The sequence below is a fragment of the Zeus faber genome, assembly GCF_960531495.2.
Source record: "Zeus faber genome assembly, chromosome: 11".
NCBI classification, from domain to species: domain Eukaryota; kingdom Metazoa; phylum Chordata; class Actinopteri; order Zeiformes; family Zeidae; genus Zeus; species Zeus faber.
Genome location: NC_137205.1, coordinates 18,606,584 through 18,634,040, shown reverse-complemented (window position 1 = coordinate 18,634,040; position 27,457 = coordinate 18,606,584). Strand labels below are relative to the sequence as shown.

The window sequence follows — 27,457 nt, the reverse complement described above, 5'->3', positions numbered from 1 at the left end:
AAAAGGCAACACTGCTGGTTCTGTTGGATCTATCTTTGCTTCGCCCGTCGTTCAATTGGTTTTTATTTTTTTTGGGGGGGGGGGGGGGGGGGGGGTACATTGTTGTCATCATTATAAAGAAGCAAATAAGCAGTCCACCCTCATTCCTGCAGTTTCCGTTTCCCCAGACCCCCCCCCCCCCCCCCCCCCGCACCGCCCCCACTCCCCCGCCCCCACCCCCGTCTTTGTGTTCCAAATCCTCCGTCTCTTTTTGGTGCTCGTGCTACTTAGAACTCTGCAAACTCCTTTCCACATTTCTCTGTGAAGGACACTCGGATTTCCTCTTCGTCGTAGTCGTCAAAATTGCTTGTATCTCCGGGGCCTTTGCACTTCGGAATAAAGGGAGCTTCCACCTGACGTAGAGGAACAGAAGAATAAAAAATAAAAATAAACACCAGTGACTAGAATGGCAGCATCTAGTCGCAACGACAATGGGTTTGATGTCATATGTTATCAGAGAGCTGTTACAAGCTTTGAAATCCAGACATTTTTGCACGGGGGAAAAAAAACTATTTCGCTTCGGCGTTTTTTTATTATTTATTTTTTATTTTTTTAATCCGAGCAGAATATATCGTCCCAATTTAAGGGGGGGACCGGCGCCGCGCCTTAAACGCTGAGGTGGTAGACGGCAGTGCTTACCTTTCTCTGATAGATGGCGATCCAGTCAGTCGTGGCAAACCATTTGTGGCCCTTGATATCGTTGACTCCGTTGCGGAGGTTGCCAAAGCGCTTGGTCAGGTCCACCTGCAGCAGGTTTCTCAGCAGGTCCTTCAGGTCGGAGCTGAAGTGAGAGGGGAAGCGGACCTGCGGACGCAGACGCGAGCGGGATCAGTCTCCGTGGGGGGGGGTGCGTGCGAAACGACGGAGTTAGATGGTCGACGGTTAAAATGTCTTCAACAATCCGCCTTTACGGAGAGCTGCTCGGCGTCGTGCTGCGGCGCACGTTCCATCGCCTGTGGTTCTCAGGCTCCACCGCTGTTTTCTCAGCCAAATGTTACGTCACACTATCTGCTAGTCCCCGATTTGTAAGTCAGGAGGTGCCGGAATGCCGCTGATCTGGCGGGTCTCCGGCAGAAAAAGACATGGATGTTTGAACGGAGTGCACCAAAGGGGTGGGAGCGCGGAGCTCTTTTGATCGGCGCCATGAGGGCCGCCATTTCCTGGTACTGAATTCACGATGGCACTGGCGTAGCATTAGGGTCCCTTCACGTTGTGTGGGAGTATTTATATAAGTGTACAATTATACGGAAGTATATCACTTTGGTTGTCTACTTTATCAATAAACGCACAGCTCCCATTTTTTTAGTGGACTTAGCAACTCGGGTGATCTCATTCAGATTCCTTTTGAAACTTGTTTAAAATTCTCTAACTATAAAAAGTCAACAACACTGACCACAAAGGATAAAGTAGATTAGTTAACTGCTTCCACACAACCCTAACACGCAGCGCAAATCCAAATAGAGGTCGAGAGAAGGGGGAAAAAAACAAACAAACAAAAAAGACAAAACAAGATGCCTTTAAAGTGCCGTCTCAACGTTCATAATGGAATAAAATGTTGCTGATATTTACAGGGCTGGCGGCCGGGCAGTCTGAACTCAGCCTCTCAGATCAAAGCTTTTACACGGGCGTTCCCGTCAGGTTCCGTCCTACTATGGCGTCGCCACTGCCCCGCTCCGAAACGATCCAAAGTGGAATGTGGCACAATGCCTTTCAATTCACGCTCCTCACGCGTGACCAGCGGCGCGGCTCCGTTGGATCCAGAAGGGGAAATCAGAGCAGCTGGAGCGCCGCGCGCCCTCGCTAACGTTCTGTGGTGCGTCGACACGTGGACAGGGGAACCGGCTGTGTGTGTTGTTTTTTTAGAACTATCGGGATCAATAAAGACTATCAATGTCATTGTTCAATCGATCAGAAAGTAAAGAGAAAAATCTGCCCGCGGGTCATTTCGGTTCACGGTACTTCAGGACAACTGCAGTGAAACTTTTTTGTCTTGGTGTGACAACGGCAACGTTTGTCAGGCTGTTTGTTTACCTACGGATGCTACATGTGACACGAAGCAAAGATTATCAGGAGGAAAATGTAAGAGTGATGCAATTTGTTAAAACGCAAGATATTGGTGGTGCAGAGGCCACACATACACACACACGCGCACACGCACGTCTGGCGGATATGTGTACTTTAATATGCTCGCAGGAGCATCAATGTGCCATGGGATTGTGCCAAATCTATTAAGAACCCTTTCACCACAAACTCACCTTCCCTGATACAATCTTCTCATAAATCTGAATGGGCTGGTCCGCGAAGAAGGGGGGATATCCAGCCGCCATCTCATAGATCAGCACTCCCAGAGCCCACCAGTCCACAGCTTTATTATAACCCTGCGACACGGGGGTGGCAGATAGGGCGATGACGGATCATTTCCACAGCAACAACGTACCAAAGTTACAACGTGCGAGGACACCAATGACAAAATGCAAAGCAATGACTTTCACACCATCATAAACATGGCTATGGGGAGATTCTGGTTGGTTGGTAAACTAACTGGGTTACAGAACACATTTATTCTACCTGGAGAGGAGGAGTGTACTACCACCACTGGTCGTTAATGCTTAAGTATTTTAATGAACTTAAAGATATTTGCTGCAAAATGATTTGACTTTGCACATTGAAATGTGGGACAAAGGGGTTTCAGACAAGGGGGAAATGAGTTGTGTGCATGAGCGGATATTGCAAAACAGTGCAGTGTATTTCCTGGCTACCTGAAAGGCCGCTCACCTTTGTGTAATTGATTCAAATAGACGACCTCCTTGATTCAAACAGAAAAATCTAACACAAATGCACTTTTAATCTTGGTAAAATAAGACTAAGTTGAGTTAAGTTGAGTTGAGCAAATCAATCCTGCGTGCCTAACGTGAACACATGTGTAAGTATTCTTGGGTTCTGCGAAAGGCGCTTATAATTTAATGTTATTAATATTCTTACTCACAAATAAAGCAGAGATAATGTCATCTACATCACAAAAAATGGCAACAGTTACTGTGACAGTTGATTCCCAGCCACGGGAACCTGAAACATGAAGTCCCCAAAGTTAAGCTCGCCAGACAGAGGCCTGAGTGACCAGAGCGCTCACCTTACTGAGGATGATCTCTGGTGCCAGGTACTCAGGGGTCCCGCAGAGTGTCCAGGTTCGCCCCTTCACTCTTTTGGCGAACCCAAAGTCTGTCACCTGGAGAAATGAGAGCATCGGCCGTGAGTGATGAACACACGCCGCCGTGAAAACAACGACAGTGGCAACCTGGAAGCAAGTTATGGCCGGGCGTCGAGAATCTGTGTTGATATGGACTTGAGGTAGACTTCCGACACGTTTCTGGACACGTGGGCTACGGTAGGATTCAGGGAGGACACGTTTTAATATGGAACCATTCGGTGGCATGCCATACAATCAAATCTGATACAGTTCTTAACATTTGTTTAATGTAGACATTCATTATCCATCACAAATTAATATAAGCCAATTCCGCAAAAGTGGCACTGCTTACCTTTAAATAGTAATATTTCATGAAAGACAAATTATTTTGTTACTTTATGGCATTTAGATTTAATAATATCTAATATATATTGGGATTCGGACATAGTGTTTCACTGTGGGCGGTACCCAAGTCTCGCGAGAGGGAATGTGTGCGCGCGCGATCTGGTGCGGGGGTGTGTGGCGAGACAGAGTTAAGAACAGACAGAGAGGGGGGGGGGGTGAGAGAGAGAGAGAGAGAGAGAGAGTTTGGTCGTGGGTTCAACGGCGTAGGTTATGGCCAAAACAGTAGCCTGGAAGGGAACAAACCTCAGTGTGTAATAACAACCGCGTGGCTTCTTCCAGTCTAGAACGTTACAATATCCTAATCAGCTGAAGCTCTGAACGGCGCTTTGGGACGCAGCGCAGGTCTGAGGCGGAACAGGAATTTAGAGAAAGATGTAGAGGAATTAATTGCCTTAGTTCCTCACTCATACGGAATATGAAAAACGTAAACCGAAGAACTTGGAGAGTTCTTTCCTCTTCTCCTCCAGACAGAGTTGCGCCGTGTTTTTCATTTTAGATCCATTTAATTTTGTTTGTTTTTCGACTTGAATGAAGCGAACATTTTGAACCGAACTCAGGGGCTGTCCCACTCCGCCTTGGATCAGGACAGTGGATGGAGAGGGAGCGATCTCCAGTCCACTGGGCGTCCCATTCCCCGTGTCTCCAAATAAAACAAATAATTATTTTGAACGTAACATGACTTGCAACGTTAGATCAGTGAGTCTTCCACAGCAGCTTACTTTATACTGAAGTAGAATCAGCAGCAAAGCTTCATTCAACCCATTTGTAACTTTAGAATGGGGCCATTGAGCGGTTCATGGTACATTTAGATTGATCCAGGTGTCCGTGCATTGTATTGGCATCTTTAACCTTAAAACCGGTTTCCCATTCGTATTGGTGAATCGTTACGCCCTTAGAGTCTATATCAATATTTTATAACAACTACACTATATATATATATATATATACATATATATATATATATATATATATATATATATAAAAAATAAGAATTGCAGCAAACTTTTCCTGAATACCATGTAATGCACATTAGTTCGATATTTAATAGAACGGATTAATTCAAATACATTTCAAATACAGACATATTTCCATTCATTTGACGATGGTGGTAACTAATTCAATCAGAAAATAGTCCCAAACAAAGTATAGCGGATATAGCAAAGTAGTAGAATAGCACAGTATAGTTTCCAGATATTCATAAATTGATACAGCAGAATCCTTTTATTTTTTTTAACCCAGGCCTATTATGTGTGTGTGTGTGTGTGTGTGTGTGTGTGTGTGTGTGTGTGTGTGTGTGTGTGTGTGTGTGTGTGTGTGTGTGTGTGTGTGTGTGCTATTAATTACAAGTTAAAATGTATTTTCTCCCAAAATGGAAGAAAGCATTCGGCAGCATGTGACTCTTGCCAAGTATCTTCATTTGTAAAATGTAAAAGGGAAGCACAACTAAGCTCAGGTTAGAGCATTTGTACAATGGGAATCAATGAGGAAAAAGGGTTGAAAATGGCTTCAGCGTCCACCCCACACCTGTATGTAGCCCTGCTGGTCGATGAGCAGATTTTCGGGCTTCAGGTCCCGGTAGATGAGATCCAGCGAGTGCAGGTATTCGAATGTCAGTACAATCTGTGCTGCGTAGAAGCGGGCGTGCGGTTCGCTGCAAGACAAGTCCGCAGGTCAGAGCCGGAGCCGCCGTTTGAGCCGTGGCAGGGCTACGAAACGTCTTTGGTCGGTCACTCACCTAAATCTGCCGATTCTCCTTAGGTGAGAGAACATCTCCCCCCCGGGAACGTACTCCATTACCATGTAGAGGTTGGTGTTGTCCTGGAGAGAGCGCGAGAGATCAAGCCTCATTTCAGCCATCCCAAAAACTGTGACTGTGGAAAACGTGCAACTCTGAGTGCGCAGTGTGTGTGACGGTCTGTGCTGCTTACCTTGAACGAGTGCTCCAACCGCACCAGGAAGGGAAAGCTCACAGCTTGGAGGATGCGCTTTTCATTCAGCGTGTGCTCGATCTGCTTCAGCTTCACCACCTGGAGGGGGGGGGGGGGGCAGAATTTAGTTATAAAAGTTCTCCATGTTGTTGTTGTTGTTGTTGTTGTTGTGCTGTCCCACTTTTCATCATTACACAAATTATCATCCACAATTTCCGTCAACCATCTTGTTTTCATTCTCTGCTCGAATTCTGCTATTTTGGTTTAGTTCAGGATTGACTGAGGGCAAATGATATTTAGTTATAAAAGTTCTCCATGTTGTTGTTGTTGTTGTTGTGCTGTCCCACTTTTCATCATTACACAAATTATCATCCACAATTTCCGTCAACCATCTTGTTTTCATTCTCTGCTCGAATTCTGCTATTTTGGTTTAGTTCAGGATTGACTGAGGGCAAATGATATTAGGGCGTAGAACATATTCATAAACATACAAAGTGGGCTTGAAAACCCCGCCCCCAAAAAAAACCAAAACATTTGAGAACTACTGGATTAGTACAGTAAATGTCTATTTCCATGCTTCCAGTTCCTTCTTTTTCCCCAAATTAGGATTCCTGATCCAGAATCAAACTGACCTTACCACAGAAACCATTGCAAATTTGATCGGAAATGTTCACACATCGCTAACGTGAAAAAGCAGCTCCATCCTTCCTGTCTATAAGTCTGTAGAGAATATTGTTCCGTTTTTCCATTATGGTAGAGGCTTTTTACACTTAAAAGGGTTACTAATGATTAGGAGGTTGTTCAGTGCTGCCAGAATAATAGACACTTTTTTTTTTCTTTACTTGACAGCCTTCAAGCCCCGTAATGGCCACACCTCTGACTCTGTACCTTCTGTTTGTCAAGTATTTTCATGGCAAAATGCTGGCCCGTCTCTTTATGCTTGACGAGCATGACTCGACCGAAGGAGCCGGTACCCAAGGTCTTCAGACGCTCAAAGTGGTCCAACGCCGCAGTTTGCTGGAAGACAGCGGAGCAAAGGAGGAGGAAAGGTCAACGACACATCAAATACAACATACATGGAAACCCACGGATTCACCCCACGCTGCCTTAAATAAAAAAAAGTGGTATAAAATTAATTGCCATTAAAAATAATAATAATAATAATAATAAATAAAAATTCCAAACAATCCATGGCGAGATTATTTCAACTTCAAATACAACATTTTATTGCCATTTGGGTTGACGTTCTCATCCTAGTATTTGTATAGGATGCTTACATTCTAATGTCCAGCAGAGGGCACACTGCACTAAACATAAATGGATACGTTTGAGCAGGGCTGTACTACTTCCATGAATGTGCAGGCGTATTTTTATGTGTCTTTGGCCTCTTACCTGTGCGGGATTTTCCCATTTCTTGAGGAAATCTTCTTTTGCTTTGGCAAGGAATTCCTTCACTATAACAGAAACATGCAAATCGTTACAAAGAGTTCATCCCTTTCGTGCGGTCAACTTAAATGCATGTCCAAATGAAATGGGCAATCAGTAATCCATCAACATAATATACAATATAACTATTCATTATGATTGGTTCTGCCCAACACTTTGTATCCAAACCAGCAAAAACATAAAAACATCCTGCATGTCATACAATTGAATTCTGCCAGATATTAATCACCTCCATCTTGTCCGTGCATGAAGAGGCCCAAAACAGTAACCAATAACCAACGCAATTCTAAGATTGTAAGTTGCTGTAACTAAATGAAGAATTCTTAGCCATGGGAATATATATATATATCATATTCCCCTGCACCAGTTAGCCAAAGCACGTCTCACATTTTCTTGACACACAAACAAATAATTAGGGCGAGCTGAATTCTTCCAAAATATGGAAAATAACTGGCTATTTTACTTTTTTCCCTTTTTTAAACCTGTGCTGTCAGCAGGCTGGCCATACAACAAAGTATTTGTATGCCATTGCATCTAGGACAGAGTTAGTCTGTAAGTGGAGTTCAACTTCTCAACCTGCAATGCAACTCTTTATTAATTCTTAAATCAGCAAGAACTGCTGCAATAACTCTGTCCAGTGGACGACCTATAGGATGACAAGAGCACAGTTTTTGGTTACAGAGAACCACCACCAACCCCCCTCTTTGAAGAACTATTTATCATGTTTGGGTCTATAAACAACTGATCACTACTCCAAGAGGGGGAGAATCACCACGGGTGAGACAAATAAACATAGAACCAAGCAACATTTACATGAAAATATAAACATTGGACGACAACATGTATTGAAACACAGTTAATTAGGTCCAGGAAAACAAGAACTACAACTGGGCATGTGGCCTCTTCCTGTCATAGTTATGGCAAAAAATGAGAGGAATGCAACAAGGAGGGTGCTCGGGTGCTTTCTAAGCAGGTGTGGTGGTGTGTATATGTGTGTGTGTGCGCACACACACACACACACACACACACACACACACACACACACACACACACACACACACACACACACACACACACACAAATAAATAAATAAATGTGTCCACCGGTGAGAGTACCTGACTTATCCCAGTTGGTTCTGGTGTATAAGTTCGGTATTATGTTGTGGCCCCTCCAAGCAGCGGAAAGGGCCCTGAGGTTCCCCCCGAGCTCGGCAGCAACGTAGACACCCTACTGCAGCAGGAAAGCACCCTGCCCAGCGGCCACAGGAGAACCCTAGGCCCTGAGAGAAGCCGGAGGGCCTCACAGCAACGCCCACGCCCTGCCCCGAGGAGCATAACCCAGTCCCAGGGAGCACGAGGAGACCCCGCACCCCAGGGGTGCGCACATACAACCCACCTCCAAGTGCAGGCACAAGATGCAGCCGCAGAACCCAGGGCGTTGGGCGCCAGGCAGGGACCCCTGCCGACAGACCGCCCAGCCCACCCAAAACGGCCACAATGCCGGCAAGTCGGCGGGACCCCCATGCCCACCCTCGCCCCGCTCAAGGGGGAGGCCCGCCCCACTGCAGCCGACCAGACGCCCCACCCGGCCGTGAGCGCCGAGTGCCCATCCACGTAGCAGGCCGCCAGATAGGCTATTTTACTTTTCATTACATAGCATTATTCCAAAGGCTGAAGCTAAACTCAAGCGGAAGCTCATAAGCAGAAGTTCACTCTTCTCCCCCTTATCTTTATGGGACTAATCAAACTGCTCAATGGGAACCATCAGCTCGTCCATATTTGGCATATCTGCCGGTGCAAAGGACGTTGGAGGAAACTTTTTTTTTTTTTTTTTTTTTTTTCCACTGCGAGCCTGGGGCACAAGATGGAGGAGGAGGGTGCCAATGTTAAACTTCTGGATGAGGAAGTCAGTCAAACACTGAGCCCCAGCTCTCTGACCTACTGCTAGTTTATTGTGCTGCTAAAAATAGCCCGGCATTGAACATCAATCAAGGTCATTGTAAAGCCAAAACTTTCTGTTTAAAAGAGCAAAGCTCATAAGTTCTGCCGCCAACCCCATTTATATAGGCAGTTCATCCATTCCAAACTAAAAGAAAACGATACAAGCTTTATAAATTGTCATGAAATTTGAAAATAAATAAATGATTGAAATGCCCTTTTAGATTTAATTAACAGGGAATTTACAAAATAGGAGATTAACTAATTGTGGGAAGAAATGTTTCTATATCAGTCTCAACAACACATTCATTTCAATAGAAAATGATGGCCTTTAAATATAACCATGGTCTAGACTATATTCTCACACACACATAACCAAAACTAAAAAGCACAATACAGAAGGAATGTGGCTTCCTGCAAATACTCCAGAGGCAAAAAACTCCAACAATAGGAATGGAGAAAGCCAGCAAAAATGCTAAAGACCAAAGTTCGCATAAACATGTCTAAAACCACGTCACCCCCATAGAGAGCAGTATAAGCAGACTGGTCACCAGGGAGAAAACATTTCCAGTGAAAAGTTGCTCAATTGCCACTTCCAATCACATTGAGTTATGGCGTGTGTATTCCACATGCAACCAGAGCTGACCGATGAAGAGTGTGGGAGACTTTGCAAACCTAGTTTGCAGTTTAACTGCTAAACTACAAATCGGTCTGGAAAAAAGTCCCATCGACACATCGGTTTGCTTTTGTTCAATTTCGGGAGGCTTGGCTGCCATGGCTACAGTGGGGGTGGGACGTGACTCACTCAAGCCTGATGGCCGGTCTCTCAAAACCAGGCCCCTCCCTTTACAGAATCTCTTGAACTTACCATCTGGGACGACTATCGGCACCTCTGGTGCTGAAGACTCTGCCGAGCGCGACCCTGATTCCGCGGACCGCGAGGATAACTCCTTCTTCCCTGCGTGCCTCCTGGAGCTCCTCCGGTCACACATTAGCACTGCAAAGTCTCCCTTTTCTTCTCTTCCTTAAAACCTGCGACTCATGACCCGCTCACACCTCTTGCTGTGAGGACCCCGGTCAGATCTGCAGCGCCGCTCATTCAGTGAAAGCAGCGTAGTCCCCTGTCTCTTCCGTACGGTGACGCGGACAGTGTCGGGCCGCAGAGCTCAGAAAGTGGCATCCACCGAGCAGAATGTCCACAGTAGCACCAGTCCCGTTACACTTGCAGATCAATTGAATCCTCGCTTGGTTTGTATCAATATTTATTCTGCACACAGAGTACTCTGCAGTTCCGTCTACCGTTAACACACACACACACACACACACACACACACACACACACACACACACACACACACACACACACACACACACACACACACACACACACACACACACACACACACACACACACACACACACACACACACACACAATTGATCTAAACATGGTCGCCAAGGGGAGGGGCTTCACCAACACTAGATGTTATATTTATCTAACCCAGAGACGGTATTCAGCAGAAAACTAGGCCTGAGTCGAGACTCTTGAGAGCAAGTGAAAGCATTTGGAAGCTACCAAAACTTTCTCTCATTAGCAGAACCAATCAGATTCTGCTGTGATGAAATACTTCTGAAGTCTAACTGGGTTTATTTTTTATTTATTTCAAGATAAAAGTAGCGATATCAAGGGATGCTACCAGAACAGGGACACACAAACCAGAAAAACTTTTGCTCCCTGCCCAATTGCATCCCTGGATTCTGCTGTGCCAGCGCTGAATTGATCTTCCAAATCAATCCTACAGTACATCTCTCCCCTGGGCTGCCATGGCCCACCCATACTGACGCAAGGAAGGGTTGGGAGGCATGTTGGAGCTCACTGATCCAAAGTTAAATTTGGATGTCAGGCCCGCAAAAAATGAAAAGTCCCTGTCCCCATCTAGCCATTTTGGAGAAGACAGAAAACTGATTTTGGCTTTGCACTTGAGCGGAGAGTAGGTAAACACTGCTTCACATGCATTGCGAGGAGATTAGCAGGTATTTGAAGTAAGTATTTAAGTATTTATCAATTGGCCTATTTGTGTGAAAAATTCCAAGTCTGCACAAGTAGGGCATTACAAATACAGTAGATGCCTGTAAACGTGTCACACTGACAAAGACTTTCTTTCAGAAAATAAAATGCTAACACGTAGAGTGATTTCAAGTTCAATTAAAAAAAATAAAATTTAATAAAAAAAAAAATCAAGAAAATATAAATACAAAATAAATATAAAAAATAAATCTGGAGTTGTCCAAACCACTTCAAATAACTGTATTACGTGTTTGTAATACAATTTAGGTTTTGGTAGAGTTTGACTATATATGCTTAATTAGGGGCAAATTCCCTTTGGGCATGAAAATCATTAGTTTAATGAAAAAAAAAAAAAAAAAAAAAAAAAAAAAAAGCTTAAAATGAATGATGAATGCTAAGAATGTCTGTCAAAGGGTTTGCACAAATGTGTTTGGTTCATGTTGAGCGCGCACACAGCCAGCACACCTGTTGACTGATCCCGAGCAGACGAGACCATTGTCCTATCCTGTTGACCGCACCAAGCTTTATAATCTGTGTAGCGTACCGCTGTGTGCTGGACCTTTCTCCTCCGGTGCATCTCCTCGTCTTGTCTGTGGCAGAGTACCGTGCATGGCAGATGTGTCCCGATAGGGACACGCATCAAGGGTGAGCCGCTCGTCTACAACAAAGCCCCTTTCACAATGGGGGCAGGAAGTGCTGAGTGAATACAAATAGAAACCTCCCCCCTGTAACACAAGCACGTGGCGCAGACATGAACCATGAAGATATTTATAGACAGTGTGAAACTTGCACTTTGACAGGGTGCCACTTTATTATGTGAGCAAATTCAAATACACAGGCTATGATGTAACTGGCACTTACGCCACAAACTGAGGCTGGCAGGAAATTACTAGAGGTGTAAACCTCTGGCTTCACCGCATATGATACTTCCATTCCTACCGCAAGGATTCTATACTTGACGAAATCCAAAAGAAATCTGCCATCATATGGTATGGCTCAATTCAAAATGTCATTGTTATGCAGAATAACAGGACACTTACAAAAATTTCTCAGACAAATACCATCAAAATCATGTATCTTAAATGTTGTGTGTGTGTGTGTAATATATATAATAAACTTTTAATAATATAATTTTTTTCCAATTTTATTATTTTTTATTCTCCTTTTTTCCAGAATTTTAAGCTTTCTTTTTTTGAATGCTAATGGTCTGTACTGAAGCTCACCAAACCTCACTGTAAGAAATTCCTAGTATATGTAAATGTACCTGGCGAAAATAAACCAATTCTGATTCTCATTCATAAAGTGGCATTGCTTACCTTCAAACACATATTTCATAAAAGATCAGGGAATACCAGGTGTTTTTGTTACTTTATGGCATTTTGATATAATAATATCTATTATAATAACTATAATATCCATCTATTGTGCTTCTGATATAGTAATATATAATTTTATATTGTAATGACCCTGAATGCATTGGTTACTGCAGGCGGTTCACAAGTCTCGCGAGGGGGAAGGTGTGTGTGCACGATCTGGTGTGTGGGTGCGTGTGTGGCGAGACGGAGTCGGAGAGGGAGAGAGAGCGCGAGGAAGAAGTGTTCGGGTGTCGGTTCCACGGCGTGAGAGTAACATGACTTGTAACGTTAGATCAGTGAGTCTTCCGCAGCAGCTTGGTTTATACTAAAGGAGGATTAGCAGCAAAGCTTCAGTCCACCGATTTGTTACTTTAGAATCGGGCCATTGAATGGTTCATGGTACATTTAGGTCGAACTAGGGGTCCCCGTATCGGTGTAGTCGCATCTTTAAAGTTAAAACCGGTTTGCGATTCGTATATGCCTCATTTTCTATTCTGAACAAAACGTGCACTGTTGAACTTTAGCTGTACATTGCTTTAAGGCTCAAGTGCATAAGGATGCTCTTCACATGCTAAAATCCATAACCAGCTAAAGCCCTAATTCTGCTATGAATGAGATTGCAATTTGTTTGCGGTTAACAATACTGCAATACTGGGAATACTGCACCAGTTGATTCCAGTTGTTTCCTCCGTAAGAGGACAGACAGCTTATACAACCCACGGCCGGGTGAGGTCCTTTCCCAAACAAAAGTGCCGACAACGGTAAGCTAAGCTGTTTACAGACAAAAGAGGGTAACGAAATGAAAATGCTATATTTATGATAAACTTTTTGAATGAATGAATTAACAGTGTGTGACTGGATTATATGTTATTTAAAATAATGCAATCATTTTTCTCCAACCTAATTGTGTGCACCCTCTATTAAAAATTAAAAAATGCGATTACTCTATACGTTGAACAAATACTGATGTGCAAAGCGAGTACTCATGCCATCTCTATGGCAACAATTACAAATATTGCCATTATCACGATATACCTTTTTTAAATTCGTCCATTCTAAATAGTACATTTTAATCTTGTCTGATAACGGTTCATGATCGTTAACGAGGGTCGGCTATTGGTCAGAAAAAAAATTCTAAATTAGCATCCCTATGACAAACGTAACTGAACTTTGCCACAATAAAATAACAAAAGTCAGAGGAAAGGCAAACAAAAACGGTATAACAATAACAAGTCGCTCACAGAATTGTTTACGCTAATTTAATGTATCAGATTAACATTGATGCAAAACAAATAAACTTCAGGCGACAATCTGGTAGGTTTCCAGTAGTGTAGTTTGAAAAGTTATGCATACGATCTACTCAATCTAAAGATACTTTATACTTGCAGCGCTCAATAAACAGCACAAAAGTATGCTATTTTTTTTATTAAAGCATTCAAGCCAAATTACTTTAACATTCCTATATTGGATTGGTCATATTTCAAACATGTAGCTGCATGATACCAATATCAGATTGGATTACATGATTCTAAATATTGACCGATTGAGAGAGACTGAAAAGTTGACTGGGACAACCCTAGTGTGTGTGCATTTGTGGATGTCGTGTATGGACACACGACTCAGCACCTCGCCACAATTTCCTACCCAAAAAGGTATCCAATATAAAATACATCTCCAGGCAAAGAGCCTTTTATTTTACGAGATACACAGAGACCTCAGGGGTATGCACACACACATAGACATACTAAAACACACAGATCTCCTCAAACTCAGGCTGTGACTGACCATGAAGATGGCTCCACCCTCAGACTAAAAACTCACTCCAGCAGGGCTCTAGCTCCTCCTGTTGTTGGCAACGTCGGCCCTCTCCACTGCCTGGGTCCCCGAAACATGGCCCTGCTCGGTGAAGAAGCCTCTCTGCCAGCCTGTGCAGAACAAACATCACGTAGAGCTCCAGACTGGAAAGGCTGTGTCTTAATTCTTCACCAAGTCCTGGTAATCTCTTGCAAATGGGAAATCCCAAATATGTAGCACAGGGTTTGTCCTTTAGGGCCCAAGACTGGAACCTGACCTGGACCGCCCTGCTGAGGTTAACACTGGAGTGGTGGAGAGTGCGGAGCAGAGGCTGGGCTGGACCTTTGCTGCTCCTCCACTTCCTGCAGCCGCTCAAACTGTCCGCCCTGATCCTTCCTGTGGGCCTGAGCTCAGTTCTTCACATTAAAGCAGCTTGTCTCCCTTTGAACAGCAACCTGATCAAAAATAACGGTTTGTCTGTACATCCTGTCCAGGTCTGTCCCAACTTGATTTGTTGGGCCGTGTGGGCATTTTCTGCTCAGTGGAAAATGCTCCTGGGTGCGGGCCTCTGGACCCCTGGTCTGCACCTGTCTCTGGGGATCAGGGGGGGGGGGGCCCACAGCGATCAGGCTAATAAGGATGTGAAGCGTGGCATGTGAACTACAGTAGTGGCGTGTTTTCATTACATGGTATCGGTTCAATTCGACTCGCTTTTGGTACCAGGTAGTTAGTTTTCCACTGCAGATAGTATCCCCTCAATGTTGCTCGTCGTCATAGCGACGCAGCATGATACTGCCGTGACGTCATCTTTAACGCGACGCACACAGGAAACAATGGAGGATATCGTAGGGATGGCATTCTTGATTCTCGGAATGTGGCTGTTTGTCATGGCAAGCAGACATTTGATTTCAGAAGAGGCTGAAGGCAACAACACAAAAGACTGCGGAAATAAACAGGGGAGTTTGGGAAATGGCGGGTTTGTTCAGGATGTCCCAGTGATGCAGTGATGATTCTCTCTGACCAGTAAGTAGTCCGCCGTCTTTTCTCGTCACCTTTTGGTATCGCCTCAGCTTGCTTGGAACTTTGACGGAGGTGATACCAAAAACAGTACCAGGTACAGGCAGATTTATGATTAAATCGTTAAATGACTCCATCGATCACGGTTTGACATTTATGACAGATGCCCATGCAGATACATTAGGAGGGGCAGGTGCTCAAATGTTGTTGTTTTTTTTTAAATAAAAATATAAATAAGACGCCTGTGATCTGCGCGCCACTGTGCAGGTATCGCGGGTGCGCCGAGGATACGTACGTCATGAATATGCATATCTTGCCCAGACAATGCGCTACCTCGATGCCCATTCACCCTTTAAAATAAATAAATAATAAATAAACAAATAGATCAACCGATAAATGAATAATAAAAAAAAATAAAAATAAAAAATAAAAAAAACACGCACCTAATAAATAGGGCACCTTGGTGTCCAGGGGGCAGGTGCTTGCATCCCCCCGCCTGCTGCTCTATATGGAAATCTTCTAATTGTAATATAGCAACATATAACATCATAGAAAAAGTCTATTTACTCAGTTTCTTAATTGTATAGAAAAAAATAAAAACCCAAACCTAACTCAGAGAATTGGAGCAGAGTTTTATTTATTTAAAAAAAAATTGTTTTAAATTGAAAAATTAAAACATTTCATCACCATAGGGAAATTGGAATTTTGCACGATCGCCCAAGCCTACCAGGTACTACCCACAACCTTTGCCCGATGGCAAAAAAAAAAAAAAGGTGAGGCGAGTTGAGTTGAGCTAGTACTTAGCGACGGGGAAACGGCTTTAAATCTACTTTACTAACTTCCAACTGGCAGTGCTCTGCCAGTACTCCTACAGAATGCTAACCCCACTACCCAAATTATCAAAACATTTTAATAAAGTATTGTGCTGTGACAACTACGAACAGTTGTCCTTGAAACAGTGGGACATAGCCAAGGGTTAACATAACATGCAGACTAGAGGCCACTCTTCACACCCACACTCTAGCAGCGACGAGCGGCTGAGGCTCATTTCACAGATACCTGTTCAGACCCAGCACACTTGAGTTCCGTGGTGCGTTATGGATGAAAACTCAACAGTGCCACTGCCACCTCACAAAACTGCTTTGGGACAAGTGATTCCCCCACTGGGATATCAGAGAAACATACGTTTTGGATTTTACCAACTACAATTTAACGAAAAAGTAAATTGTCTTGGGGAATTAACATCTACATTGTTAGCTCCAGACTGACCAATGGAGAACCAATCTAAAAAATCTAAGGAAATAGTCAAGGCAGGTGCAATGACATGCACGAGGAGTATGTTATGGCAAGTATGAAATAAACATATACTCTTACAAAATGACTAATAACAAAATTATGAGTATAATGTTTCTTTAATTACTATGTTATTATCCTGATAACATACATGTGATATCTTTCATATACGAGTTTCTCTCTGTTGAGCCATTTGAAGCTTTGTGACGTCCCAGGACTTCTACTCTGTGAGCCAAGTACTGGAGGTAAGTTAAGGGAAGTTTCATTGAGGAGGATTTAAATGTATATTTAATACAACACAGACAATTAATTCAATTATGTAATTATAGAACCCAGAATCGCGATTGTGGCGCCGCCCCTTGTGGCCGCCTCGTGTCGATTACGCACATTTTAGTATTTTGAGAGCTTATGGAGCTTATTGTGCGTAATCACCAGGTGTTATGACATTCCACTGCATATATGTGTGAAGTATATATATGTACGTGACAAATAACCTCTTGAATCTTGAAGTCTTTGTTTCCTAGTGCTGGTAATGGACGTCTTGTCCACTACCTCTTGACACATTATGCAAAACTCTTTGTGAGATGTTATCTCAAAGTACCTCCACACAACAGGTGTATCCCCCCCCCCGTAAGAATTTTTGCGCATATGTGGATACTCCAAACAATGAGACCCCTCTAAAACGAACCCAAACCACCTCAGGAGGTGGTCCGAGTATGGCTCGTTTTGAGTTCTTTGATTTTTGCATTGTGAACACAAAGCGGCCCGAGAAAGCATTCACGTTATTGTGCGCATACATTTAAAAAGTGAGTTTTGAAAAGTATGCATCCGATATATTAAAAGCTCAACTTAATTATCAGTTTGTCAGATTTGTGTTTGGAAATAATAATTTTGATACTTAATACTGACCATTATCGAATCTGTCGCTGTTTGCGTTTAGGGAGCAAAGGTAAATTTATGTTGAAAATACCTATTGTTAAAGTCCCTGTGAAGCTCATTCTGAGATTTGTTTCCAAACTCATTATACGTCCTAGAAAAGTAATTGCTAAAAACATGTGAATGATGTAGTACTGAAATGTGGAGTTAGACCGTTAAACTGTTGCTCACCATTTTTGTGTTCCTGATATTTTGGGCGGGCCTGAATCATGACGTAGAGCGGTCATACTCGGCATTGACCTTCCCCTAACACTCTATAAGAGTAGCATGCATTAGAGTCAGTGATTCTCCCACTCAATCATGAGTTACTACAGCCTACACTAGTTTTCTATCTAGTTACGGCCCCTTCGCCCCACAAACGTATCTTCCCTGGCCGCCAGAATGTTCATAACAGCTCGGTCTCCTTATTTACATCTCCGTTCCATTCCGAGCGTGGTGGCCGCGCACGGAGCCGGAACAGAGCCCTGCTCCCGGGAGCGCACGGAGATGGGGGAGCCACCATGCTTCCCGCAATAAGTAGCCCATTTTTTCCGTGTTCTATTTTTAACTTCAGAACAAAATCAAAATAATGAAAAAAAGAGACCGTTTGTGGTTTTCTGATTTTGGATTTGTATATGTGTGTATTGGATTAGTGGTATTTGACACTTGAGAGAGGCTGCACCTTCCCTGCGATTGGGAGGTTTGGGGTTAGGTTGATTCAGCGTCTATTTATTTATTATCTCATTGTAAATAGTTATTCATTTAGAAAATACTGAATTGATATTTATGTTTGACAATACCTAGTATTAACAATAATTTCTTGTCTCTCTAAAAACATACATAAATGCATCCTTATTCAACTTTATGCTTATGTAACTGCTTGCTGTACTGTTTGTTCTACAATCTACAACTACATCCTAATTAACTGCAACTGCTTGACTCGGCATCTTGAAGCATCTGCTCTCTGACTGGAGCTCCACCGTTGGATGGCTCGGCATCATTTATTAGTGTCACATCCATCACAGCAAATCCAGCCCTTATTTTCTACAGATGTTATTTGAGCGATTCTATTTACATTGTCATTTAGCAGACGCGTTTAACCAAAGCGATTAACAATAAGCACATTTTGTTACAGTATCAAAACCAACTGTATGTCACAGCCAGCTAAACATTCTCTAGAAATAAGTAGCACTAGTACAAAACAAGAAAATGGACAAAGCAGGTGCAGCCATCTTGTTCACCTGAAAACTACTCACAATACAAAGCAAAAAGGGTCTGAGTTCTAAAGGACCAGTATTGTGAAACGTAAGTGGACTGAGACCCAATCATAGCTCTTTTTCAGTTGGCCCACTTAAAGAGGACTGAGTTTGATTTGTTTAAAAGGGCCTTTATGTCAAAACACCCATAGTTAACTCTTCACATGTGTCTGTCCATCTCTAATGTTTGCATTTACATCACGTGTTTGAAAGGCCTTGTCAGATCGGATAATGGGCCGACATGGAGAGTGCGGAGGCGTAGCCTGCACAGATAGTCGCTTTTTTTCTTTCCAGATATTGGATGCGTACATTCCGCATTTTCACATGGTGATGAGAGATACATTACAATTCCTAATCTAATGTATCGACTCCAGAGATAGAGCCCTAAACTGCTGTGTTCTGTCATTCTACTCCACCACGGACAACAATGAAATTCACATCATCGCGTAGCCATCAATCCAACCTTACACATTTACTATTGCCCTGAGTTTTTGGCAGATTTCTTGAGCTCATATAAAAGTGAGACTTAATGCACGCCTTGATTTTCTAAGAGCATAAATATTTATTTTGTTTGTTGTTTCCTGTGATGATAAAATAATCCAACTAGATTATGTGTGCCAAGATAAAAAAAAAAAAATAATAACATCATTGATAATAATCTGGCCATTATCAGGCAATACTGGCCATGTATTATTAGAAATTGTTTAAAATCAGAGATGGCAATGATTAAAGCTTACAAAATCAGGAAAGATGATGCGACAATGATATTAGAATAAAAAATTTTAAAAAGGTGGTTTGGGCACATGGACACATAAAGTGCTCTTGTTCTAGAAGCTAATCATCACATGATGTTCAAGAGACTTCTGTACTTTAAGGTTCAGCCTGGAGAAGATCACACTACCAGCATCATATGACCCCGCCCTGCTGGCTCTGTCCCCCCCCCCCACAAACACACACACACACTTACACACACTTACTGTCAAAGACAGTTGTGCGAAGCTTAGAGGGGCCCATTACTACATGAAATTTCAATTCTCATCAGTCACACATCAATGGCATAACATTAATTCATTTATAAAACGTTGAGCCCGTGTTTTAGTGAAGTAATTTCCCCCTGGGATTATTAAAGTATTTCTGATTCTGATTTTAGGAACAACTGAACCAAATCTCAAGTATTCACGTGCAAGTCAACCGTTGGTTAAACAACTTTCTGTCAGGAACTGATATGCATTTCCCAGCCTGTCCCCCCCCAAAAAAAAAAAATGTAAGAGGGGAAATAAGAGGAAGCGTTCATACGGACCCAGACTGTGATGTGGTGTAAGGCTGTGTTACTTATGCCCCATTGAGAACAACAACCTGGGGCATTTCATCACGAGCTTGTCCACAAAATATGATAATGCCTGCATAATATGCTTTGCTGTTATTATATCATCGCTATGTGGACTTAATCCACAAGGGCGTATGGTGTTTTTGGTTCAGAGAACTGCCTTAATAGGCTCCATTATTGCCTACAGATGGAAATAATACACAAGTTGAGAAGGGGTTGTTAAAAGCCATTCGGTATTTAGACGAGATAGATAGATAGATAGATAGATAGATAGATAGATCTAAAATGGCAATATACAATAAAGAGGTTAACAACATATAATACAACTCCGCATTAAGAATTCACACTGTCAAGAACGGAGAATTGAGTACGGTTACAACTGACTGCCATTATCAGCAACATAAAAATGATAGCGCCTTATTTGTGAACATGCCATTAATCGCGGTATACCACCGCGGTGTCCAGCGGGGAGAGGAACTCACCGCTTTCCATCTCGTTGCCCTTCTTGGCGGTGGGCGTGTTGCCCATGGTTGCAGTCCGGTGGTCGAGTCCCTCAGCTCGGGCTGACTTTCTCCTTTACAAGCCTTTAAAGCGGTGCTCACTGCAGACTCACTGCCGGGCTGGGTGAAGCGGCTAGCTAACCACTAGCTCTCACTAGCTATCATTATTAACCCGCCAACGTAAATCTGCCACCCGCCACCTCTCTGGGGCGACTTTGAGAAACTCCAGCCAGGCACATCCGACACTAGCCGTCGAAAACCGGATTGTTTTCCAACGACCCTTGGCGAGCTAGTTAGCCAGCTAGCCTGCTAGCGTTAACTACCTGTACCGTTCGACACTGGCCTGCGCCTCCTTTCGGCTAGCAGCTAGCCAGGTGCTAAGTCTGTGCAGCCGGGCCTCGGCAGCGAATACCTGGATGTTTAAAAAAAAAAAAAAATATTAATTTAACGACACCGACGCTGCTGTTCGAATTAATGAATTAAAAAAAAAAAAAAAAACCCGCGGCGTCAAGTCGGAGCTTCCTGGGAGCGACCATCTAGCAGGCTCTGCCTAAAGTCAACAGCCCCTCTCCATTAATCTCCGGACCACAGCGAGAAACTCCAGCACGTCCATCCAGCTGGGCCCGCCCCCCCGGTCGACTCGGATTGGGCCATACCTCGGCCACCGTTATCGTAAGACAACCGCCGATTGGACACGCGCGGACACAGCGAATGATTTGAGCCAATAGGACTTGCCCGTCAGGCGGCTGCGTCCCGCCCCCCGACGATGGAGACGACGCGTCGGCGCGGTTACCGCCGCCGACCAAGACGTCCTGGTTCCGAGGGGCTCGAGTCGACGGTGACGGTAATTCGACGAAACAAAAACATCTGTTGTATATTCCCGGTGGATACATTCGGAGATGCCACGCCCGCCAGTCGAAGTGTCCATTTCGTAGACAAATGCAAGCATAATTATGCCAAATACTACTTCCCCCAATTCTGCTGCCGTGACAAATCATAGCGGATAGATGTGTGAACTGCCCACCTATGCCCAAAAAAAAAAAAAAAAAGAAAAAGAAAAATACCAATTTTCCTCATAAAATCTATAATTAATCCTGGAAAGATCATTTATATTCTATTTGGCGGACTCTTGCTACCTAGGACTACGAGCAACAGATGACAACGCATACATATTAACAAACAATTTTAATTTTTATTTTGAACACAAAATGGTTGAACAGTCAAAAAGAAAAAAAAAAAAGTAGAAAGTTATACAATCCAAACAAGTCGAATCAATAACAGTTGTGGGAAACGTATTCTAAGTGCAACAACATTCTGAATGTCTGATGGCCGACTGGAACCCTTCACAAACAGTATTTTATCGTCCTTTTTTTTTTTTTTTTGTTTGCCTGTTGTTGCAACGCCCCCCAACAGCAATCTTTAATGGTGGTCATCCAATCAGTATCAATAAAAGAGCGAAAGAGGGGACGACCAGTAACCGCAACCATTCTTAACACCATGATAAGGAACTCCCAGTTTTGGCCATGGTTACACCAGTCAGACGCTCCACCTTCTCCACGCTCAGCATTTGAGGGCAGCTATGAAGCAAACCTGTCTGCACATCCAGGTCAGAATGTCCATGGGCATTATTAAAAAAAAAAAAACGGGCCGCGTGCTGAGTGACCACTTTTCTCTATAAGCAGTCCATGGAGTTATCAGGCAGCAGCCCCAGAGGCGGAGCCTTGCCGGGCAGACAGGATGGAGGAAGCATCGAATTTGAGGCGGGGTCGACATTTTCAGAGTCTTCCGCGCGCTCCGGGCAGCCTTCCCAGTTTATGTGGAACCTGGTGACGCGTGGGTTTGACGCCAAAATATTTCTTTGGAGCTGAAAGGTTCCGAACAAAAATGAAAATACAAAACACAAGTTAAGCACATCAATACTTCAGGCCTGTTACGAAAAACACATTTTGGTCGCAATTTATGGTTCACGATGATTTTTGTGTAAATTAGAAATATCAAGCTTTATAGAAGCCATTTCCATGGTTTTGAAAAACACCACTGTGCTTGCAAGTGAGCCATAGACATAGCCTTGAGCCTTCAAATTCAGAAGTCAAAAATCCAGATGATATCAACAGGACTAACAGCAGTGTGCGCTGTGGGGTTGATCAGCTGTTTGTAGTGGAGACGGAAGAGACCAAGTGTTATCAGTTGAGTAAACGGGGCGTGTCCTGCAATCCACTCCGAGCTATCGTCGCTGAACAGCAGAACCACACCCAAAGTGAGAATAAAAAGAATAATTTAGAAAAAAAAAACAAGGCAGGAAAAAAAAAATGAAACTTCTGGGTTTAGAGGGTCTTTTTAAACAAAACAGGTTAGAGATAAAATTGTCAAAATGTGTTTATTTCTTGTCCGTTGGCCTTTCACAAAGATATGCGGGGAACACCATTATATTGATTTTCACAAACGAAAACCATTACTTGAATTATGAATAAGAAGTATCTAAGAGCATCTAATAAGTGCAGTCCCAGCAGTAAAATTGAAAAGAGCCAAAACTTCGTTTTTGATACATTTACACTTCAAACCGCTCTTTTCATGTAGACTAAAATTTCTCTGAACTCAGTTGTTACTTTACGACACAACCAACCAGATTTATGAAGTAATGTCCTTTTAATTGATCTCAGCCTTATGAAAGGGATTTTAGTGGTTTTCAGAACAAGAGAAATAAAAAGACATTGTTGTGAGTTTCTATGTGGCAGGGGGGAGCCCGCAAACTAATCACCAGTTGGCAGACTTCCACTACCCCATCTGCGATTGGTCCAAATTTAACATGGTTGGCCGTGTCACAGCTGATTAGCCAGGGGACAGGGTTCTCCTTTAATTTCAGGCTGTAATATACGATACTGCTGATGGCGTCGCATTAGCCACTGGTACTTTAGCATTATTTTTTTCCCCTGTTTGTAGGATACTGCTACAGACAACAATACATACAATATACCAGGGCCAGTAACTCCCCCTCCCCCGCTTCTCACCTGTGTGTAGTCAGGCTTGATTGGTGGATTTTCACGCAGCTCTGGGTCAGTATACTCGTTGTTTACATAGTAACCGATGCGGATGAACTCCTGACCGCGGTACGTGCACGTGATGAGCACGACAGTAACACCGACAGCATCGCTCTCGGGGATCAGGCCGGTGTTTGGGGCGTCTGCCTGGAACGACAAACAACAAAACATTTTGTTCATCTATTTCTTTCGTGGTTGTGTGCTGTAGAATGTTCAAGTTCAAGAGATCATTCATAGTAGATTCATGTCTTTAGTTGTGGTAACATAGCACCAATAACTAAAAATATATGTATTTTATTTATATACTTAGAACTACAACCAGTTTTCCCCCCTAACAGTCGGTCCGCTTGGACAATAACATGACAGTGTAAACACGGGTAAGCAACGTTCGCATCGTTTTGGAACACACCTGGAAGACGAACATGTGCCTCCCGGCTGGGACTGGTCCGACCAGGACGGAGTCCAGAGTCTGGTCGTACTCTTCACTTTCTGCTGAGCCCACATAGATGATCTTCCACTCCAAGTCTTTAAAACAAAAACATAATGACTTTGAATACTAAAGGCCTTGCTTTTTAAATAATCTATTTCACAAGACATTTTAATGTGCAGAAATAAAATGCTACTAGGGAAATTTCCTTGTCCAGGTTACTTCTATAGTCACCTGGTTATGACTTTGTCACTACCCACCTACATAATACCATGCAAACCATGAAAATTACGTTTTATAAATTGTTTTTTTTTGGTGGTATCGCATAGCCACGATTCTCATATTACTAGAATGCAGTATTTTGCAGTCTACACAATGTCCACAAGATGACGTGATCTAGAAATTGTCATGACATGAGGTCTAAAATGAAATATTGTATTGGAGTTATATTGGAGTTGAGTTTCAAAAAAAAGTCGGGTTTGGCTCTGAAGCCAAGCAGCACTGCTCCTTTATGTCTGATAAAGCAGCTGTCAAAGTCGGGTTTGAAAAACTACTCACATCAGCTCAAGTACAAGGGGTATGAATTAGGATTGTCCATATAGTAAAATCACCTGGTGGCCAATGAATAAACTACCAGGGAAACATGTTTTTTTTTTGTTGTTTGTGTTTGTTTGTTTTTAAGCAAAATCCAGGCTTCACTTTTACAGCACAACTAAGTGATGACTTCTCAATTAGGAGTGTAATACAATGGGTTTGTTTGAGCATTTCTCGCGACAGCTACAAAGACGCCCTTTCTCCAAATAAATCGACATTAAAATAATAATAATAATAATAATAACAAAAAAAAAGACACGCACTGGACGAGGCAGCTACACATGTTAGAATCACACCGTGGCGCCGCGCACACGTCGCCGTTCAATAAGAGCGGGGCGGAAGTCCCGCGCCTGGCGCTTGCTAGCGCGGCTAACGCAGCGGCGTCCGGGTCCCCCCCCGTGGTCATATTCACCTTCGGGCAGGTCCTCCATGCACTCGAATGTGATTTCAAACTGGAAGGGGTTCCCGAAGGGGCTCGGGTTGTCCAGGACGGCGACGTTCAGCACCTGCACCTTCGCCATCGTCGGAAGACGCGCTAAAGCGGACGGCGAAAAATATTCAAAACAAAGAATTTCCCGGCAAATCCTCCCCTCCCCTCCCCGGGGCTGAGACACGGCGAGCGCGGAAACAACGGTTCGTCGGTCACGGTTTTATAACTGCTGCAAAACGGTGTTGTCTCGTCCGAATTGACCGCGCGGTGCCGGTCGCGTCTTTGTTTGTTTTTTTGTTGTTGTTGTTGTTTTACGCCAGTTCGTCGTCGTCGTCGTCGCCTCCAGCGCCGCCCGTGCCGCTCCACGGCGTCCGCTCTCCCGCCGGTTTGACGGGGTTTTGCCCGGGCACCGCCGCGCGCGGTTGTGGGCGGGACCCTGCGTGTTGAAGCGTGGCGGCAAGAACGGACACCGCCCCCCGGCGGTCGGAGGCGCGCACGGCGGGCGGGCGGGCGGGGTTGTGCCGCGTTCCGTCGCCACCCGGGAGGCCGCGCCCCCGCCCCCGCTCGAGAGACGCAGCTTTGTTGTTATGTTGGTTCTGCTCGGGGTATGAGACGTGTTTTCGTGCACAAAAAAACAAAACAAAACAAAACAAACCAAACAAACACGCAACATGAACTTTTGCTCACGGTTAACGGCGTGTTTCCCGTTGTCGCTGAGCCGTCGGGTCTGTTGTCCCGCTGCACTCGAAATGAGCGACTTGGGAATTCCGAGTGGCCGTTCCTTTGTGCACTTTTCACGAGGTCCGAGTCTAACAAGTTTGACAAGCAAATGAATAAACCGAGTCAAACCCCCAAATCAACAGGTAAACACACAAGAAGACCCGAATAAAGCCGTTAACTCGCCGATGCTGTCAAAAGCGGAGCGGGGGCTTCATCACAGCGGCGTGGATCAACGGGAGCGGCGTTCTCTCCCTCCGTCGGCTGAGACGTTAATGCTGCCGCCCGGTGGGCAGTGGGTTTCAAGTCGTGAACGGTTCGTTAATGACGGCGTCGGTGGGGTGGGTCTCCCCCGTGCGACACCTAGAAGCGACTGGATGTCCTCAACAACAATAACGATGAGATTCGAGTTTTTAGGAGGCCCGTGCTGAGGGAACTGTTCATATATAAGGACATTTGATGTCGCGTGGTACATGGTGTTGCGTATACCGCGCTCGTTGTGGCTGTTACGTGCGTCGTGTAAGATAAAAACCCCATTTAATAACAATTAGTTGGCCAAGCAATTTATTCAATTATTCTACCATGCCATCCCTAATAGATTCTACCACCGCTCCGTCAAATATGATGCAGCGACTCATTGTCGTTTTTAATTACAGTGAGAGCCTATCTGTGAACAGGTGTTAGACTAAAATAATAATAATAATAACAATAGCTTTTTTTTTTGTAATTATTATTATTATTATTATTATTATTCGACTATGATAAACGAACACAGATTTCAATTTGGTAGCCTTTTTCCGTCAACTCATTCCATCAATGAGGGCATGTGATAATTGTGTAGTTATACGGTAGACATGCAGTGACCACCGTGTGCAGGCCTACATATTTTTCCTCTGTAAAATGGAGATTAGATGAGGGATTAGAGGCCATCGGACCAGTGGGTTGCCCCCATTCATCCTTCAAATATTTCAGGAATGTTATCCCTTTTTTTTTAGGGTGGGGGGGGGGGGGGGGGGTGTATTAATACCTGGTGGAGGCGCTGTTTCATTAGATTGGTATCCATGATGTTTCCACTGGTAAGAACCACCGAGCGGACCAGCCACACCAACACACACACACACACACACCCAGACGTCATGAGGCTGAACGGGGCCTGACTGTGTGTGTGTGTGTGTGTGTGTGTGTGTGTCTGCTGTAGTGGAGCCTTCACCGCGCACCTGCTCATTTTGAGGAGGTGGATGCTGAGAAACCGAGACAAAAGGGCATCTGTGTGGGGGAGCTGCGGGCGGGAGCTCAGGTGGCGTAACCTGAGCCCGGACCACGTGACCGGGGCTGGAGCGACCTCCTCCCCAGCGAAACCAACAGGTAGTCTGCCCGGCGCGCGCGCGGAATCGGCATCCACACGAGGAACGTCGCATTGGATTATCGATTTGATTTCAAACACTTTTTTTTTTTCTTTTTTAAACAATCCAGCGTCTGAAAGCCCCTTTACTAAGGGGTTCGTTTCAACCCCCACCAGGTGATGCGGAACGAACCTGGTGTTATATACGAGGAACCAACACTATACAGCCTTTATTTCCTGTCAGCTGGATCGCCTGGGAACAGCGACATAAAAGGTAATCACACAGGATTCACTCTCTCTTTTTGTATGTCAAGGTGTGTGTTGTCTGTGTTGTTTTCAGGTATAAACAGAAACCCATGGAGGGTCAATGACAGCTCTACCGGGATCCGGGGTAAAGGGTCAGAGAACCGATCTATCTGGACCCAAATTAAATGAAATATAAC

The 27,457-nt window shown here is 44.0% G+C and overlaps 2 protein-coding genes across 3 annotated transcripts; both read right to left on the bottom strand.

The window, feature by feature from the left end:
* Positions 1–242: 242 nt before the first annotated feature.
* prkacaa (protein kinase, cAMP-dependent, catalytic, alpha-a) lies at positions 243–20,593 on the bottom strand. The gene is made up of 10 exons (XM_080010261.1): positions 20,449–20,593; positions 6,952–7,013; positions 6,448–6,576; positions 5,560–5,658; positions 5,367–5,449; positions 5,156–5,282; positions 3,170–3,265; positions 2,295–2,417; positions 679–843; positions 243–392 (listed from the first exon to the last, which is right to left on the bottom strand). Exons 1-10 carry the CDS (start codon positions 20,492–20,494, stop codon positions 267–269), a joined length of 1,056 nt encoding a protein of 351 aa, XP_079866387.1. The 5' UTR covers positions 20,495–20,593; the 3' UTR covers positions 243–266.
* A 1,045-nt stretch (positions 20,594–21,638) lies between these two features.
* asf1ba (anti-silencing function 1Ba histone chaperone) lies at positions 21,639–25,924 on the bottom strand. Of its 2 annotated transcripts, XM_080008881.1 has the most exons (5): positions 25,643–25,924; positions 24,938–25,060; positions 23,914–24,029; positions 23,475–23,651; positions 21,639–22,330 (listed from the first exon to the last, which is right to left on the bottom strand). In XM_080008881.1, exons 2-5 carry the CDS (start codon positions 25,044–25,046, stop codon positions 22,139–22,141), a joined length of 594 nt encoding a protein of 197 aa, XP_079865007.1. In that variant the 5' UTR covers positions 25,047–25,060; positions 25,643–25,924; the 3' UTR covers positions 21,639–22,138. The 2 variants fall into 2 exon arrangements, with proteins under 2 accessions (XP_079865007.1, XP_079865006.1); XM_080008880.1 differs by lacking the exon at positions 25,643–25,924 and having other exon boundaries at positions 24,938–25,335.
* Between the last annotated feature and the right edge of the window lie 1,533 nt (positions 25,925–27,457).